The sequence below is a fragment of the Lolium rigidum genome, chromosome 1, assembly GCF_022539505.1.
Source record: "Lolium rigidum isolate FL_2022 chromosome 1, APGP_CSIRO_Lrig_0.1, whole genome shotgun sequence".
In the NCBI taxonomy this organism is placed as follows: domain Eukaryota; kingdom Viridiplantae; phylum Streptophyta; class Magnoliopsida; order Poales; family Poaceae; genus Lolium; species Lolium rigidum.
In genome coordinates, this window is record NC_061508.1 from 261,496,181 (window position 1) to 261,515,340 (window position 19,160).

At 42.3% G+C, this 19,160-nt stretch overlaps 2 protein-coding genes across 2 annotated transcripts; both read right to left on the reverse strand.

The window, feature by feature from the left end:
* Window positions 1–3,111: 3,111 nt before the first annotated feature.
* Window positions 3,112–4,077, reverse strand: LOC124658072. Its single transcript, XM_047196518.1, has one exon. The coding sequence runs from the start codon at window positions 4,075–4,077 to the stop codon at window positions 3,112–3,114; it is 966 nt and encodes a 321-aa protein (XP_047052474.1).
* Window positions 4,078–9,236: 5,159 nt separating this feature from the next.
* On the reverse strand, window positions 9,237–14,946 carry LOC124658084 (OVARIAN TUMOR DOMAIN-containing deubiquitinating enzyme 1-like). Its single transcript, XM_047196526.1, has 10 exons — window positions 14,494–14,946; window positions 10,842–10,889; window positions 10,706–10,759; window positions 10,541–10,600; window positions 10,376–10,459; window positions 10,150–10,266; window positions 9,985–10,040; window positions 9,850–9,905; window positions 9,670–9,770; window positions 9,237–9,461 (listed from the first exon to the last, which is right to left on the reverse strand). The coding sequence occupies exons 1-10, from the start codon at window positions 14,944–14,946 to the stop codon at window positions 9,237–9,239; spliced, it is 1,254 nt and encodes a 417-aa protein (XP_047052482.1).
* Window positions 14,947–19,160: the final 4,214 nt, after the last annotated feature.

Genomic DNA, 19,160 nt, shown 5'->3' on the forward strand with positions numbered 1-19,160 from the left:
ACGCATCTAGCCGCCCTTACACCTATCTTAGGTGTAGGGGGGGCACCCCGCTTAATCATTATTTAGTAGATCCGATCTGTTACGGTTGCTCCTTGTCCTACAAGGATTAGTTTAATATCTGCAATAGTTAGGCCTTACAAAGGGTTGGAGGATCCAGCGGCACGTAGGGTGTCGTTTGCTAGTCCTAAACAGGATGTTCCGGGGATCAACCTCGTGTTGGTTTTTAGGCCTTGTTTAGGATCGGCTTACGATCACCGTGCGTGGCCGCGAGGCCCAATCGTGAGTAGGATGATCCGATTATGCGGTGAAAACCCCAAATCGTCGTAGATCGAGTTAGCTTTATCTTGATCAAGCGGGACCACCATATATTCGTGCACCTCGTACGAATCATGGGTGGATCGGCTCCTTGAGCCGATTCACGAGACAACCCGAGAGCCGATCGAGGCTCGTATTTAATGTTTACGTGTATGCCATGCGAGAAACTAAGCGAGGCATCTCCATCACCTTCCCGACCAGGTATAGGTCGGGTGGCACGCCCTGCACCGAGCATCGGACGTGCGTACCGGAGGCTTTGCGGGCCGTCGCTCGGAGGGACCGAGGGCCAGCCGCAGCCCTAAGTTGTTCCCGGCTCTACTCGTGTTGCCCGTCGCCGCTCGCCGGTGGGTTTCGACGTCAACACATTTCGGCACGCCGGTGGGACAATCTTCTACATCAACCACATCGCCATCTACATCCGAGATGGCGGACGGCACGCCGATCACGTACGAGGATCCGACCGACGAGCTCAAGAAGAAGTATGACGAGGTCAAAGCTATCCTCGAGGCCGATCTCATCGGCTCTTTTCACAGAACCCGTTCACATGGCATCAGGTGGAAGGGGTTCTCGCCTGACGGTGCGCTCGATGGCATCAGGTGTATTTTTAGTTATCTTTCTTGTATCTTGTTTGCTTTCATAATTCTGGCCTGGTTATCATTTCAAAGGCAGTTGTATTTTTAGTACATGATCCTCATTTTATGAATTACTGCACATCTCTGTTTAGCCTGATAAATTATGCATACATCTGCTGAGGTTTACTTCACAACTTATAGATTTGTGTTATTGCATACGGCTATGGGAGGTCTATTTGGTGGGGTTGCATTTACAACTTACAGCGTTTCAAAATTATTTAACAAAAACATTTGTGCCCCATCAGACTCAGATGAGCGTTCAGTAAAGCTTGACAACAAATGAGAATTGTGGAATGCAATTAAATATTCTGATGAAGCAGTAAAAAGGAGAAAAAAATGATGAATGTCCATTCATTATTTTGTTGAGATGTTTATCACTTTACCTTCATTTTTTAACCATTTTGTTTTGCAGGACAACAAGAAATCCACATTCAGTTGACAGATATACTTGCGGTTCTTCATCTGGTCCAGCTGCACTTGTGTGGCTATGCTCAGTAACAATTGGGGCAGATGGAGTAGGTTTGTATTCATAAATCTGTCAGCTATCTCTAGATATTACTTTTGTGTGGCACAGGTTTTGTTAGGATTCAATCTTCCGTATGTGGCATTGTTGGTTTCAAGGCAACATTCGGTTGGACATATATGAATGGGTAACTAAGAAATGTTCCGTCTCACAGGATATTTACCAGTGTTCCTTTTAGGGGTCATAATTTATACGGATTAGGAACATAAAATACTTTTAAACAATACTTCAATAAACTTTACTAACTTATGTAGTTATGTTATCACTCCAAGCGATCCTAATTCAGTTAAAATGATGGCAATTGGGTCTGCTGGTTCTATGCAGAATTTTGACACACCCATTTTATCACGGTATTCAATTTAATGTTCAGAACAATCTAATCACTCATCTAACACACAAGTTCCTAGATACCCCAGTGTCCAGGCACGTGTTCTGTAGACTAGCTCAAGCTTTTGTGCCCTAATTCTTTTTCGTGCTTTGTTCTTCTCTCATAAATTTCAAGTTATGGAAAGTTATTCAAATGTTTCTATACCTGAAATTTCGTCAGATGCTTTCTTGACCTCTTGCAGCCTCAGTGCAGGATAACACACTCAGTACTGAAGATGGATTTGGTGCTTTGCCCAAGTACCATTCCAGGTTTCAGACCGAGCAATGTGAATCGTCAAGAATGATCTTGCTAACCTAGGCCGTAGTGTGTCAAGTACGAGTGTGATGTTTAATTCAATACTACCAGTTAAGCAAGATTGTAAGAACTTGGTTTTTGTGAATTAATAAGATAACTTTTTCAAAAAGAAAAGATGAAGCATATCTTCATATGGTGAGGGTTTATTTGCTGTGAAATGCTCAACTACTTCACTTGGCATGTCTTCCAGGAAACTATATTTTGTTTCCATTGAAAATATGTATTGATTCCATTAACTCGAGAGGGTCATTATATGTTGCAGGAAAATGAATAGGATTCCATTTACTTAATGAAAGTCCCACTAATTGTCTAACATAGAGATGACTTGCATGATGGAAAATCTCTAGGTAAGATAGTGATAGAAATAACTGAAGCTGGTCCAGAATTATAAGATGGATAAAAATAAAAATGGCAGTATATCGGATTGGTTTTTTTTAGATGTACCGGATGGGTATTGAAAACACAAGTCACCTTGCTTGCGATGCCCAACAAAATAAGATCACCTTTTCTTCATGTTTTGTTTTCCCGTGGCAACGCACGGGCATTTTTACTAGTTAGCCTAGAAGTTTGCAAATCTTCAGTCAACCGCGGCTCGCGTGCGATATAATTTCCGGATCAAATCCATTGTGTGTTCATCGAGAAGCTTAAGAAGAAGACACGTTCCGTACGATCTAGCTCACGTGGTGCAACTCCAGCGACCAGGCATATGTGCAAGTCTTCAAGCTAGTATTGTATCTTATTAGAAGAAAAATTTGAAGAAAAATTTGCTTTCTCATTTTTGAAAATGCTTTAAATTCTTAACCAAGGCAAATGAAACTTTAGCAAAGACATAGTTTAGTAGGACCTAAATAACATATTATAATCATATTAGCAGTAAAATAATTTGTTGTTATATAAAATAAACATTGGTATACGATCTACGGGATGTTGCGCCAAGGCGCACCTCCAAATCTATTAAACTATAGCTTGGGTTCCATGTTGCGCGCCCGGCGCCTCGACACAAAGCACCACACAACCATCGAGACGATGGCGATTGCGGCGGCCACGGACCCGAGCACCGCGATCAGTATCACCCACCATGACGTTCCCTTCTTCTTCTTTCCATCGAGCCGGTCCACCGTCAGGTCCCAGTCACGGACGCCGACGAAGATATCGCGGACTGTGCCGGCGAAGAGACCGACAAGCGTGGTCTCCGTGGTGCCTTGGCCGACGAAGACACCGAAGGGGGAGGTCTGCGGGCTGCCTTGGCGGCCGGCGAGAGAGAGCGGCGTGTCGAGCAGGGCTCTCGACGGCCTCGGCTCCCCGCCGGCGGCACCGACGTACACGTGCAGGACGTGCGCGGCGGCGTCGTACTCGACCCACACGGCGGCCGCCGCGGTGCCGTTGGGCGTGACGGTGACGTTGAGGCCCACGTCCGGGGAATCGGGCGCGTACGACTTCACCGTGCCGACCTCGACCGCGGCGAGGCCGTCCGCCGTGGCGTTCGGCACGGCGGCGCCGGCGGCCGAGTCGTTGGCGCCGCGGAGCCCCACTGGGTTGTTGAACGTCGGGTACCTGTCGAGGAGGATGACGAATGAGATGGGGGAGGCGGAGCTCTCCACCGTGAAGCTCGTGTTGAAGGACGCCTCGCGTGCCGGCGGCCCGCCGGCTCCGCCGGCGCGCCAGAGGTTGATCATGTCGGGGAGCAGCAGGAAGCCCTCGGACACGTTGACCTCCGGGAAGGGCCGCTCGGGCTGGAAGAGGAGCGACGCTGGCGTGATGACGGACATGTTGGTGGCCACCACGAGGTTGTCGGTCGTGTTGACGTTGAAGACTGGGAAGCTGTAGGACTCGACGTCTTTTGCCGCCGTCGAGGACGCCGCCATGATGGTGGCTGCGCAGAGCAGCACTAGCGTCAGAGCTGTATGTTTAGGAGAGCTTGCCATCTTGTCAGTACGTGTACCTCCGTTGTTTGTGTTTGGGTGTTCGCATAGAAACACGGAACGTCGGGAAACTTCTTTTATAGCTCAGGCTTACGCTGACAAAGTCAAGAAAGGACAAAATGTAGTGTACTGGTCAAACAAAAAGAGAGAAGAAACATCAAGATTCAAAGCCGGGTCAAAGCTAAACAAGCTAGGAGTTAAGCAATCGTCGATTAGGCCATCACCCATCAGGGATAATGGATATATTTCAAGTAACACGCTCTACCATAATTTTTTGCGGATAATCCCAATTTTGGTTTAATAGTACATCCCAATAAAGGACGACCATACTTATTCAACTTATCTCTTTCAACTTGGATACCATGAGGCGGACCTTGGAAAGTTTTTGAATAAGCAACGGGAATTCGTAGATCCTCCAGACGTAGAGCACGTAGGGCTTTGAAACCAAATACGTTAGTTTGTCGCGCCGTTAGCTATCAGATTGTTTTCTCTTGAAGTGAGCTATTAGATTGTTTGCTATAGTGTTTTGGAAAAGCTTCCATAGATCTCAATCCTCAAAACAGTGTAAACATGAAGGGATAACATGTAAAATTACTTGTTTGAAACATCTTAAATTAGCCTTTGATATTATAAGTTGTATTTTTGGTAGTCAAAGGAAAACAATCAGAAAAGGGGGAAGCTTGCTCATGGGATGATGAAGAAAGAGGGTAGTATGGACAAAAACACCGGATGATCGTATGTCGTTGGAAAAAAATGAGGGTAATATGCTAGTAGCACCATACAGGCCCGCAGCGAGGATAACACACACCGATTCAAAGATGTGACGTACGATGAAGCAAGTTTTTTTCCAGAGCTATCGGTAATTTTTTTTTGACTAAAGGAGGTGTTAGATGATGGGGTACCTTTGTCTCCGGAGTTGCTATAGAAGAAAAAAGCAGTATTTACACCGGCTGAAAGAGGTAGTGGGTGAAATAAGTATACATTCAGGGACGGAGCCAGGAAAGTGATATAAGGGGGGCCAACTACATGTAAAAAATTCTTGGAGGGGGCCATATAGCTAAATTTAGGTAAAGCTGCAGGTCAAATCATCATATTACAAGGGTATTTTCAGAAAAAAATCCATCATGAGGGGGGCCATGGCCCCAGCCAGCCCCCTGCTGGCTCCGTCCCTGTATACATTTATAAAGATACGGTAGAAAACGGTAATAGTATTATCTCTAGGTAAAGGAGGCAACGGAAGGTGAAGTAAATATATTTTTCCAATGATATCTTAAAAAGGCATAATAGTATTTTCCCTGAGTGAAAAGTGGCGAATATTGGGTTTTCAAATTATATCGCCGAAGATTTATGCACCAGTGAAAATTTTCTAACGCGTAATTACCATAGAAAACTGCTATTGAGGCTTCACATTTGTTTATAAATTACCACGCTAGGGCATAGTTGAAGAAACACTTTTAAAAATGACCACTAAAGAAATATATGCTCCGAAAGAATTGCTGTTGGATGATAATGATATATTTCATAGCTTATGTCGGCAATTTACTGTTGACCTTTATGGTTTTTACCGAGAATTTTTTTCGAGCAAATATAGATATTTGCAGCCTCGCAAAAAATACTGATAAATAGTTAACCTGGCAAATTACTACTAAAATTGAAGTTTTCTACCGACAGCTCAGTGCAAAAACTACTATTATAAAGCTTATCGGCACACCGTTCATTGCACTATTCATGCACATGAACATTTCCTAAATTATTGTGTTTGCAGCAAATGGGTGTATCTTTCTGATCTTCTAGACTACTACAGAAAAAATTGCTTTCAGGAAAATATACTCTCTCTCTCTATCTTATTGAATTTATTTGAGATTTATTTAAATTTAGACGTTTGTAGTATTATTTAGTGTTTAGAAACAACTTTTATAAAACGGAGGGAGTAGTTATTTACTGTCTAGTAATTATTGCTAAATAGTTAACATGATAAACTACTGCTAAAGTTGAAGTTTTTATCCAACCAGTGCCCAACTCGGTGAGGAACCAGCAAAGGGGTTTAGCTTTCATATACAGTACGTGGGATAACTTATTTCCCTATTAAAATTTGTATTACGAGGCGAAGTTCAGAAAATATACATTACGAGAATGAAGATTCGACACCTCTACTCTTACTTGCGTTGTACCTGGTCTTCGCTAGAGTTGCGCCACGTGAAGTACAGTAGTTCGTATGCAGCATACGGAACGTGTATGTTGCTGACTTGCTGTAGCTTCTCGATTTATCGGTAGGATTCAGTGGATTTGGTCCACGAATTATACTGCACGCCTGTCATGGTTGACTTCTGCCAAGAGTGGGAGCCTTGGATCGTGGTGTCGTACGACACGACTGGTTTATCTGTTGTTCACTCCTTGATTCTAGGCCTGACAAGTGATAACGTGTGGCCTGATTCCACGTGACTATGTAAGGGCATGAATAATAGTTGATAAGATTGTTTTATCTTAGTCTCGCCACGTAATTTAGATATAACAAGAAAATATGATTTACAATGAGTTATTTTTTAGTCTTATCTCTAGTAATGAGACATCTTTAAATAAGTGGTGAGACATATTGTTGCTAAGAGATGATCTCTTAACTAAGAGAAGAGAAACCTCTTTTTCCTATTTCTCTCTCCTCCACATCATCAATTATCCTATTTTGATTTCTAAAAAAAATCAGTCCATACCTGTAATGTTACTCGTGGAAGTCTACGTGTGAAACTCGGTAAACTACGAGATATACTCTCTCCGCCTCGTCTCACGAAGGTTTTTTGAGATTTTTTAAAATTTAAATTTACTTAAATATATAAAGATACTAAATAGTATGTAGGTATATTTTAATCCAGATCGAATGTATCAGCATGCAACAACAATCCCATGATCCGTGTATCATGGAGCAAAATAGAACCGATATCAAAAGTACATCCATAAATACTGGAGCATATATTACATTATCTTATGAACACCAAATAGGTCAAGCTTGCAATAGGAAGTCAAAAAGGGAACTCCGAGTCCTAACCAACATGCTTTACCCTGGAAGCAACTCAGGGAACTCCGAGTCCTATACTACAATGAGGAATCCAGATCAAACGTATCAGCATGCAACAACGATCCCATGATCAGCGTATCATGGAGCAAAATAGAACCGATATAAAAAATACATCCATAAATACTGAAACATATATTATATTCTATTGAAACCATGAATACTAAATAGGTCTAGCTTGCAGCAGGAAGTCAAAAAGGGAACTCCGAGTCCTAACCAGCATGTTTTTACCCTGCAAGCAGCGTGTTTTGATAAACACAATCATCGTAGGTTCATGACTTTCATGAAGTCATATGTCGTTTCACCATATGGCACCTATCGAAACTTCACCACACCTATGGTGCTACACCCACATTTCGCAAATGGAGGGAGTTCTGGTGGGATCTTTCCTATTGAAGCGGGTTGAGTGGGATGTTGTATTTGTTCACGTCATGGCCGTGAGGGGCGCATGTTTGTGTGCACAGTAGGGATACTGCAACCCCACTTGTATGTGACAAGCCCGCCTTCAATAAACTTTGAGCGAGCATATGTTAATCCCTAGACATACGGGTGCGGAAGGTTGATGAAGCGCGTCGCTTGGGGCAATGAAGCCCATCTCGCGTCTTTGATATCAAATGCTAGTAGTTACATTGCTCAGTAGTTTGCATGAAATAGAATCAGCCTCTAAAGAAATCTGAGAACCACCTTTTGCTGGAGAAATGTACTCTCTAGAGTTCTTGGTAATTAGGGAGTCGTTAATGTATTTCCTATTTTTTCAGTTGTTTTGTGTTGGTGCGTTTGATCACTTGATGGTGTGCGTCTCCGTGGCTAAAGAGGTTTTCGTGATGATCACAAACAATTACGGAGTACGTACTGCCATCGGATTGTGATCCATGAGACCCCTGGCGCCGTTCTGATGCTGTTGCATCCGAGTCCGATCTGATGCGGACTACCAAGCGACTCATCATCCTCAACAAGTAGCCACGCGACGGCGTACAAGGCATCGCACAACTCAAAGATCGACAACAGGCCGTCACCTGGTAACCAAGGTACGACGATGGCAGAGGAGATAGCAGCAGTTGCCGCCGCCAAGCGAGCAGAATTCGAGGCCGGCACGGCCGCCGACCCCGGGAAGGCCAAGCTGTGGGCCGGCTTCGTGACCTTCGAGCTCAAGGACGGAGGCGGCGGCATCGAGGCCGGCCGCGCCGTCTGCGAGCGAGCACTCGCCGCGCTCTCCGACTCCGCCATTGAGAATTTCGTGTACTGGAGCTGGTCCCTGGCAGAGCGCAGAGCCGGCGACGTCGACGGGCAGCGGCGGGTGCTCGAGCGGTGGGTGCGTCGGCTCCCGCGGGGCGGCGGCGGCTTCGGCAAGCAAGGCTGGGATGATTACTTGGAGTTCGAAGTCGGCAACGGCGAGGTGGATCGCGTGCGCGCCGTCGGCGAGGGGCTCCTCGCCGCCTTCCCCATGGACCCGACCGCCTACCTGCTCTACGTCAGGGCCCTGGCCGCTCTGTCACGGCACGTTGAAGCCTTCGCCGTCGCGGAGCGCGGCGTCAAGGAGCTGTCCGGCTGGTGTCGTGGCCACGATGAGCGCATCTGGAGGTTCATGGCCAAGTACATCAAAAGCCTCAAGACGAAGCAGAGCACCGCGTGGGACGACAGTAATTTCTGGTAGTAGACGCTAGAAATGGTTTGATGAAATTGTTCCCATGTTTATTTACTTTTGAGAAAAACATGACTGCTTCTGTAACTTCTAAGATACTAGCTATTACAGTAATAATTTTTAACGAAAAGACATCATCGGCCTTACCTCATCACAGCGTGAAATCTAAACCTGTAATACTCTTTCTTCCTCAACAGCTCATAAACTTGCTGCTCGTTCCAGCACATAATTTCGATAAAAATGTCGTAGTTCTAAACTTGCTGCTCCTTCCAGCACATAATTTCAGCCACGTTTTCCTAACCCAGAAAGAAATCTTATAGATTTCTGTACGTATGCAGAAAGGATAGAATCAGTGCACCATGTGTACACAACATGAGTAATTTACATGTAACCTGACTCTGATAAGGCTTGACGTATATCTCATGCTACGGTATCCACGACTTCCTACAAGTACTACTGGTAGATGATATCGTAGTGCCCTGGCCTATACAGCAGCGTCACACGAGGAACTACGGGAAAAGCCTCTGGTGACTCGTAGATTGTGTGGATGTTTGGCTCCGCAATCGGTGAAATGTCAATAATGACAATCCGAAGGGGCACATGTAATACGTCCGTGAGCGCGACCAGATGAACTTCCAATGCATCTTTCTCCATTGGGATGACTTTCCCTCTGCACCACTGCAATTTGAAAACAGAAAGGATGTGGAAAAGTGAGGAAGTTACATCAATTTTGTACAACCAAACTCACCTGCAGGTATAACTAACATGATGTGCCCAATTTGCTCTTACCATAGTTGCATCACACAAAAAGCATAACTAGCAGACAACAAGACAAATACCATACCTATTACTACATTTCAGACCACACAAAAAAGTAAACACTCACCCCTTCAGGATACAATGGATCAAGCTCAGGTATGGCATCGCTAAACTTTTCAACCTCAGTGCATATCTGAATCGCTGTCACCAGTCGAAGATAGGATATGACTAGATAATAAAAATAGCTGGAGTCAGAAAATTAAAATAAGGTAGAAACATAGGTGAGAAAGTTGTTCTGTTTTCTCACTATTTGCAAAATTCTGCTCATTCTGACTCTCCTGGAAAAGCCAATCTTCATAGTCACTGCAAAAAAACATTTATAACATAAGTGTGCAGTATAGTTAATTGTTGTGGTAATATCAATGTGAAGTTGTGAACCCACCTTACTGATAGAGTTTGTTTTTGGTCCATACATCTTAGTATCAAGTTCACAAAAGCCTGGATGGATCACAAAATTATTATGAGTATATATGGCTTGATTGCAATTGGTGGTTCTGATCTGTAGAATTAAACAAATTGGTAAATGAAACAATGCAAGATGTCTTACATTATGACCATCAGCATATGAACCAGGCAAATGAAGTCTTTGGAACTTCTCCAACAATGGTTCAAGCGTCCCAATTAAGCGTAGTTCCTCGTCAGGAGATACTTTCACAAGCTGCTCCTATAGGCCCAATGGACAAAATGAAATCATCACTAGGTGCCACAAACTTTAAGGTGGAGAACTAGAAAAAATTCAGCAGCAAGGATGAATCAACAAGATATCAGCATACCAGATATGAATATAAGAACGATCTGTAGAAGCAACTCCCATCTCCAGCTACTTTCCGGTATTCAGAGTAATTAGCCAAAAGCTTCTGCAAAAGCCCACATAATAGGTGGGAACAAGTGAGTAAACAAAACAAGTACAAATTTTATGGTTCACAAGTCGTATTTACATTTGATTTATCTTTCATAGGATCGTATACAAATTCGGACTCTAGAGATGATAAAGGCTCCTGCACCAAGAACATTTCAGTTAGTATATTACAGACCAATGCAGTTTCCTCAAAGTGCCACCTCTTAGCATCCAGCATATGAGCATACTCAATAAGAAAATTAACCTTTTCATGAATTTTGGGGCCGCCATTCTGCGATGTCTGCAAAACCATAGAAAACTGAAGGTACAAAGAGGTTAACAAAGAACCAATGAGGGAAAGTTAATTGGACTAGACATTATAAAAAGAAACCGTCACTCACATCATCACATGGCGCATCCTCATGTCTCCAAAAAGAATGTCCAAGAATCTGAAAAGGGCACTATAGATGATAAGGGGTATGCATTTACGTCCGATCACATTTAAGCTCCACAAAACAACATAAGCGATAATTACTATCCTGCTTGGGATAAACAGGAATAAATCAAATCAAAATGACCATGGGATGGACTGCATGCCCACTGAATCCTTACTACATCAATCAAAACTCCATGGAGCAGTCACTAAGACACACCCTCTACTGTAATGCAGGCATTTTCAATAAAATGATATACACTGGCTATCCACACCAATTGCTTTAATAACCAAATTTGGAGTATTGCACTGAAATCCAACAGGAATTGGTTGTCATTGACTAATGAAAAGGAAATATACATTTATATTATTACAATCCGACATGTTCATTCCTTGGAACAAAAGGATGTCTGGCAGTTAAATTGGTACCAAAATCCACACGATTTTACAGATAGATCATATATGTGGGCTTAGTGCTAACTAGTTGCTAAACAGAAGCTGCATACCCAGTTGGTGCAGTACATTGCCACATTATGTTTTTAGGGTATTCCGCTATTGTAAAAATGCGATAAAAAGAAATGACGTATGACCATACAGCATTTAGCATTAGTACAATTTCTACAGTCTAAGATCTCGATCCGGACTATGTAGACTCCGAAATAGAAGGAATGCATAGATAGTATCTCTAGGTTTGCCTAACCCAAGCAAAAAAAAATCTGTTATTAAGCAATACATAGGGATGCTTTAGCAGTATACAGAGCTTCAATTTGTTTCTGAATTCCACCTTATATCCCTAAAAGAGACAATCATATAGGACTTTAACAGCACCAAGATTTTACAGGCCTCAAAGGTGAAGCACATATGACTGATCTTGTAAATGAACAAGCACCATTGACATCCCAAACAAACTTAGCAAGAAATGAGGGAAACCATAAAGAGTAGCACAACTTATAATATCTGGTCTCGAGTCACACTTCGCGTTGGTATCAAAAAAATCGTGAATTAGAACATTCTAAACATGGGCATTACATATATTACCAAATTCTTAAAAGAAATCCCAAATCAGGATATCTGGCAGTTAAATTTGGTAATATATTCCACCCGATTTTACAGATATATCATAGCTGTGGGCTTACTGCTAACTAGTTTCCAAAAAGAAGCTGCATACGCAGCTGGTGTGGTACAATAACTAAGTTCTGTGCAACGAATGAAAGAAACGAGTAACTAGTTTGGCTTCCAGAATTTTGTATATGCAATTAGTAGTATACTGGAAACTATTTTAGATTGTCTACATACAAGATTTATGACATGCATACAGCCCTGTACTTATATGAGCAATTTATTGATGTTTCTCACGGCATTTTCAGTTCAGGCTAGATCAACAAAACTTTAGTTGCAAACTTTGCCTCTAGATGTTATTCTCCATACAGAGTCAACTAATTACAATTGGCTAGTACATTTAATTTTCTATGCTACCTAGTGCTTACCTAGAATTCTTATCTCTATCATCCTTTGGACAAACTTTGAGTTGGGATAGGTACTGCACTGGTTTTACTTCAGTAAGTCATTAAAAGCAGTCGCAAATACATGCAGGTTTTTATTTCATTTTAAAGAAGAGTTGTGAACAGTTTGCAAGATGGCTACTTTTAATTTCAGTTAGGACTGTAGTCACTGTTCATGTTTGTAGGAGATCCAGCACACTTTACATGAACATTGACTCTGAGCATAAGGTTACGAATATGAACATTGTTTTTTTTTTTTGTAGAAGTGCACAAAACAAGAAGAATCTGTTGCATAACTGAGCCACAATCAAAAGATTAGGAATCGGTGGAAAGAATCATATTATGTTCTGACAGTATTCCGCTATTGTAAAATCGTTGGACAACAAATGTTTACCATCTAAATTAGCAAGATTTGTGGGAAATAAGTCTCAACTAGCAAGCTAAGGAATGTTCAGAGGTACAGACTATTCATGCTATTGCCAATCGTTATCTATGTCATATTCTATTTTTATACAGACAGAAGATATTACACAACGATCAAATTCATACAAGGCCAAGAACTTTGAAGACCATAAAAAGAAATGACTTATGACCATATAGCATTTAGTATTACTACAATTGCTACAGTCTAAGATCTTGGCCCAGGCTATGTACACTCCAAAATAGAAGGAATGGATATATAGAATCCCTAGGTTTGCTCAAACCAAGCGAAATTTTCCATTATTAAGCAGTACATAGGGATGCAGAAGCAATATAAAACTTCAATTTGTTTTCCAATTCCACCTTATATCCCTGAAAGAGACAATAATATACGACTTCAATAGCACCAAGATTTTTACAGGCCTCAAAGGTAAAGCACATGTGACTGATCATGTAAATGAACGGGTACCATTGACATCCCAAATGAACTTAGCAGGAAATGTGGAGAACCATCACGAATATCATAACTTATAATTTCTGGTCTCGTGTCACATTACGTTTTGGTATCAAAGAGATGGTGAACTAGAACTAGTCACTGTTCATATTAGTGGCCATGATTGTAGGAGATCTAAAACATAAACATTGGTTCTTGTAAAAGTGCACTAAACAAGAAGAATATGTTGCATAACTGAGCAACAAACATAAGATTTAACAAATGAATTATTGGAAAGAATCATATTATGTTTTTAGGGTACTGTGCTACTGTAAAAAAATGTTGGACAGCACATATCTACCATCTATATTAGCACGATTTGCGGGGAAATAAAATCTCAAGTAGCAAGCTAAGGAACGTTCAGATGTACAGACAATTCATGCTATTGCCGATCATTATCTATGCCATGATTCAATTTTTATACAGAAAGTTAACACACAACGATAAAATTCATGCAAGGCCAAAAGATAAATATGAACTGTGAAGACATAAAAGAGAAATGACGTCTGACCATATAGCATTTAGCATTAGTACAATTGCTACAGTCTTGGATCTCGACCCAGGCAATCTACACTCCAAAATAGAAGCAATGCGTAGATAGAATCTTTAGGTTTGCTCTAACCAAGCGAAAATTTCCGTTATTAAGCAATATATACATAGGGATGCTTTAGCAGTATACAGAACTTCAGTTTCTTTTCGAATTCTACCTTATATCCCTAAAAGAGACAGTCGTATAGGACTTTAACAGCACTAAGATTTACAGGCCTCAAAGGTAAAGCACGTATGACTGATCTTGTAAATGAACAAGCACCATTGACATCCCAAATGAACTTAGCAAAAAAAATGTGGGGGAAGCATCACGAATATCATAACTTGTAAGATTCCAAATTGCAAGATTCAATATTTCATATCTTTTTTGAACACAATATTTCATATCTGAGGGATACTATTCAGAGAGAAGATATAAATCAAGAACGAATTAAGTTGAGCAGTATTACTGGAAACTTGTAACCATTGCAAGATTCGGTATCTGAGACCACATAATTTTTTTGGGTGTGCTGTTAAAAGTGAAATTTTCCATCCAATCGCAAGTCCTGACGAAAGATCCAAACCATACCATTTAGAGAATCGATCTTTCATAAGAAATCATCAAAATAGTCACAGGGACAATCCCAAATCAGGAAGTTAGGGCTTTCTTGAAGTACCTGGGCATGCGTCTCCTCAAAGAAAGCTGGGTCGGTCCGGTAGTCGTCGGCGTCGGGAGAGCTGAGCGACGTTGAGGCGCCGCCGCGTGTACGGTCGCTGAAGCCGCCCCATGTGTCGCAGTCGTCGTCGTCGGAGTCGGAGTCCGAGCCCCCTGTTGGGCTGCTCAGACGCCGCGGGCCTAAGAGGAAGGGGGCGGCGGTCTTGTCCGTGATCTTGGCGTCTTGGTCTTGGACAAGTCCCCAGGCGGAGGACGAGGCGGCGCCAATGGTCGGACCGCCACTCGGGTCCTCGTTGGCGAAGACCGACCTCCCCGGCTGACCGGAGTGGTGCGCGCGGGGAGGAGAGGCAGGTGGGGAGTAGACCTCGGGTTCTTGGGGCGTGATGGAGGAGTTGGCCCCTCCGCCGCCGCAAGTGGGGTCGTCGGCGTGAGGAGAAGGGCGGCGGCCGTCCATTTTGGCGGTTGGGAGAGGCGGGAAGGGGGAGGATGGATTCGGGCCAGGGGAAGAAGGTGGAAGGAGGAAGGTGGTGGAGGAGGAGGCAGGGATCTGTTTCTGCAGATGACGGAGGTCGGCCCAGCTTTTCTTTCTACTAACAAGGAAGGCTCCGAAAATTTCATTCTTTCTAGCGGTCGGCCCAGCTATATGGCCTCCTTTCTTCAGAGACACCCTCTCGATTTTCTAAAATCTTTTTTGAATGGGCGCGCCTGGGTCACAGGCGACTGAGAATTAATAACTCTCAGTCGACCTGATTTCTCGCTTGCCAATCGATTTTTTTTTGACAATCAATACCACATATATTCATAGTAACAAATAGTACATGGTAGAGATACATGAACTGACTCCAACGATTACAAAATAAAGTCTAAAAGATAGTAATAAATCTTCGAGGTCTTCAATTTCTTTCTTCTTCCAGAACACAATCTTGTACTCTTGTGAAGGCAGCCAAAGATACATAACGAACCATAGACCTGTAGATACCGACGAAAGTTCTCCTATAATTTTTTGAGCCGCAATGCCAAGACTGCGTGCACGCACGCAACCATTAAAGCGATCATACAACATCGGCAAGAGTACCAACACCAGTATATCAGGGAATAATAACCAACTAGCTTTGTCGTCGTCGATGGAGAGCCGAGAGTACGAATCACCATTGTCGAGGACGTAGTAGCCGGGACAAAAACAGCGAGGATAATCCCCCTCGCGGCAACAACGACAAAAGATCCAAAATCGATCTGGCGAAGCAAGATCCGAAGACCCATACCTAAAAAATTGTGATTGTTCAACACCACCATTGACGCCGGGAAGAAGATCTCGTCGCCGAACGAAAGGCCGAAGATCACTTATTGCATACGATGCCATCTCCATTGAGGGGAAACCAACAAGAAGGCGGCTACTAAAATCCTAACATAATCTAATAAAAACAATACTTTTATTCAAAACTCCACGCATAGATCGGGTTCCCCACTCCTCCTGACGCCGGCGAAGCCGACCGGAGGAGGGGGAACCAATCTATGGAGGAGGATGAACTGGAGGCGGCTAGGGTTAGAGCGGCGGCTGAGAGGAGAGACCACGGGCGGCCCGCAATGAGGTACGTGCATATATCCGCTTGCCAATCGATTAGTTCTTTTATTTTGAGTGGATCCTGATCGATTACGTGAACTACATACGTTTGGTTTTGTTGGGCTTCAGGTTGATGGGCCCTTTTTTTCATGTACTATGCTAGAGGCTGGACACACAAACCAATTTCGTTATATGCTTTTTAGCTTAGCGCCGGACGCACTAGAGACTATAAGAGACAAGTAACATGGAAAATCAGTCGTAACACATTTGCTACTAAGAAATCTATAATATCTATAAAGTTCATCCCCACTAAGATTCATTTAATGTTTGCAAGCTGAAATTTGGTGAAGCCACATCACCCCAATTATTTTTACCCGTTGGATTTCAAATGTAAGATCATAGTTATCCATCCTAGCGCATGTCCTCTTCTCATCTTATGCGGCCCATCGTTGAGGAAGGGGAAAAAATGTAGCTTTTTGCATGGGTGTGGTCGTTCTACCTTAACTTTATTATTAATCCACCTGCTCACCTCCCGTCCTCCCGCATGCGAACGTTCAGTGGGTTAAATATCCTATCCTCTCAGCTTCCCTTTGTGAACCAACGTGTTCTCTCAGTATTCTGCTGTTTCATCTTCGTTTGTTCTCTATATGACCAGATCCACAATAGTGGAGGGTTTCTGACGGATTTCTTGTCTTCCAATGAGAGAATCTCTGGTGAACTTCACACATATTCCAAGCGGATGATATATTCAGAGCTAGCTACCTGCAATTCTTGACGGTTGCTCATGTTTGCTTCTCCCTGTCAAATCCTCTTTTCGATTTCAGCGACCGGACGAGCATAGGCCTTCATTATACTTATCCTCAAATCGCTCAAGTGAAGCTCTTGGCGTCTCACCGTGGCTCATGTCCAGGCCTCATCTCCATCCCGTCATTCTTCTCGACTGGGCAAATGGCTGATGGCACCTAACGGCACCACAGGGCGTCTCTTCTAAATTAATTTGGTGTTCTTAATTTTCTTCGTATGAAGATCAACGAATGGCCTCAGCCTTCCATGATGATAGAGTGCAGAATATGATACTTTGTTTTTGGTCCTCTACCAACTGTTCGATGGATTGTCCCAAGCTTCAGGTAAGAAGTTCTGACCTTGGCATTGCACACTTCATCATCTCTATTAGTACTTGGAAACGGACGTACTTTTAGCGTCAAAACAGAATATACAAACTAGCATATCTCAGTACATCAACATACATGCACTAAAGCATGCAAGATTCTAAACATGGAACTTCGTGTCTACTTATGTTATAATCTTATATGATGCATCACATCTTTTTGTTGTACTACTAGAAGAAGGCTACTAACTATACTTTTCATGTTTTCAGATTACTTATTCTCCTCAGATCATGTTTTCTCTCTCCCGGCTAGGTAGCAGTACCGAATTTTAGTGGACTTGGATTTTCTTAGTAGTTAGCTGATGGTATTTCAATCTTTTTGTGGTAGGTTTGGTCGGCAGGCAGTGCCCTGATATAATATATACTACTTAAGGTGGACGTTTTCACATATCTATTGCTTCATACTCCGTCTCTAATAGTTATATTTTCCTCTTTTGTTGAACTATGTAATGTCTAACAATTTACATTGGTAGTTTCTTCATGTTTTTCAGTGACTTGGTAGTATGCCACATATATATCAATATGACTTGAATAATTTTTATCTCAATGATTTCATATTGTGAATATTTGACTTCAAATTTGTTAAATCATTACTGGGTTTGGTAAGCATGCAAAAACGCAAAAACATGACCATGCTTTCATTGTTTTGGTCACAAGTTTCTGACCTTGCTTTTGAATATTAGGGTGAACAATCCATCACCATATCAAATAAACCAAAATCTGTTTCCATTCCCGCAACACCGTGTGACGTATTATCTATCTTCATTTAGTATTTCAAATTGTGCATGCAGGGTGTGCCGACCTCATCACAAAGCCTTATCATCCGCATGGCTTGCACGAGCGTGTTTTTTTTTTCCGGATTCATGTTATAAGATCAACTTTCATTCCCGCGGCAACGCGCGGGGAATCAACTAGTTCGTGGTTACAATCCGCGTGCAACTAAATAAAAATTATATGTAACATCAAAAATTCTTAGTTGCAACCCATATATAACTGGAAAATATTATAGTTTCAACCAACGTGTAACTATAAATATTGTAGTTGCAACCCACATGTAACTGAACAAATCTTAGTTGCACCCCACGTACGTGAAACAAAATATCAGAGTTCCAACTCACATGCAACTCGAAAAGGTCGCAGTTGCAACCCACATGCAACTAAAAAAGTTGCAGTTACAACCCACGTGTAAGTACAAATTGCCAGTAGCAACCTAGGTGGAAATACTCAGTTACAACACATTTGCAACTAGGAAAATATAAATTACACCACATTTGCAACTAGGAAACTATCAGTTGCAACTCATCTCTTGCTAAAACATTCTCACTTATAACTCATATACAACTAGAGAAATCATGGTTGCAACCAATGCGTAACAGGAAATATTAGAGTTGCAACCAATGTGGAACTGGAAAAATCACAGTTACAACCAATGTGCAACTCGAAAAAAATAGATTAAAGATAAATGAGAAAAAGGACAAAAACATAAAGGGAAAATAAGAAATTAATAAAAATAGAATAAAAAAATATAGCATTACAAAAATAATTAGAAAATTCAGAAATTAAATGACACAAGAAAAAAAACAAAAGAACCACTCGGCAAAACAAGTATCGTGGTTGCATGTTTAAAGATGAAAACAGGACATCACATGCACAATAACAAAAGCCCACACAGGTGGAATAGCTCTGCAAAAAAAGATGAATAGGCCAGATGCATCGGAACAAAGTCCAAATTGATGGGAGCTCCTATTTACCGAGCTGGTCGGTGGCAGCAACCCACCGCACACCCTCCAGGGCGTATATGGGCTCGGCCCATTAAGCGGATCGTCCGCAGACTTCAGGCGGGAGGCACTGGGCCGGCCCAGTAACATTTCTCTCCTTTCTTTCTTTTTTCTTCTGCTATTTCATTTGTGTTTTGCTGAATATGAACAAAATTTGAATC

Bases quoted from the DNA above. Each gene is read 5' to 3' on its own strand.
- LOC124658072 (XM_047196518.1), bottom strand. From the start codon at position 4,077: ATGGCAAGCTCTCCTAAACATACAGCTCTGACGCTAGTGCTGCTCTGC.
- LOC124658084 (XM_047196526.1), bottom strand. From the start codon at position 14,946: ATGGACGGCCGCCGCCCTTCTCCTCACGCCGACGACCCCACTTGCGGC. The intron at 10,460-10,540 runs GTAAATACGACT...GGGCTTTTGCAG, and splicing joins CTATGAAAGATAAATCAAAT to AAGCTTTTGGCTAATTACTC. The intron at 10,041-10,149 runs GTAAGACATCTT...TGATCCATCCAG, and splicing joins CATATGCTGATGGTCATAAT to GCTTTTGTGAACTTGATACT.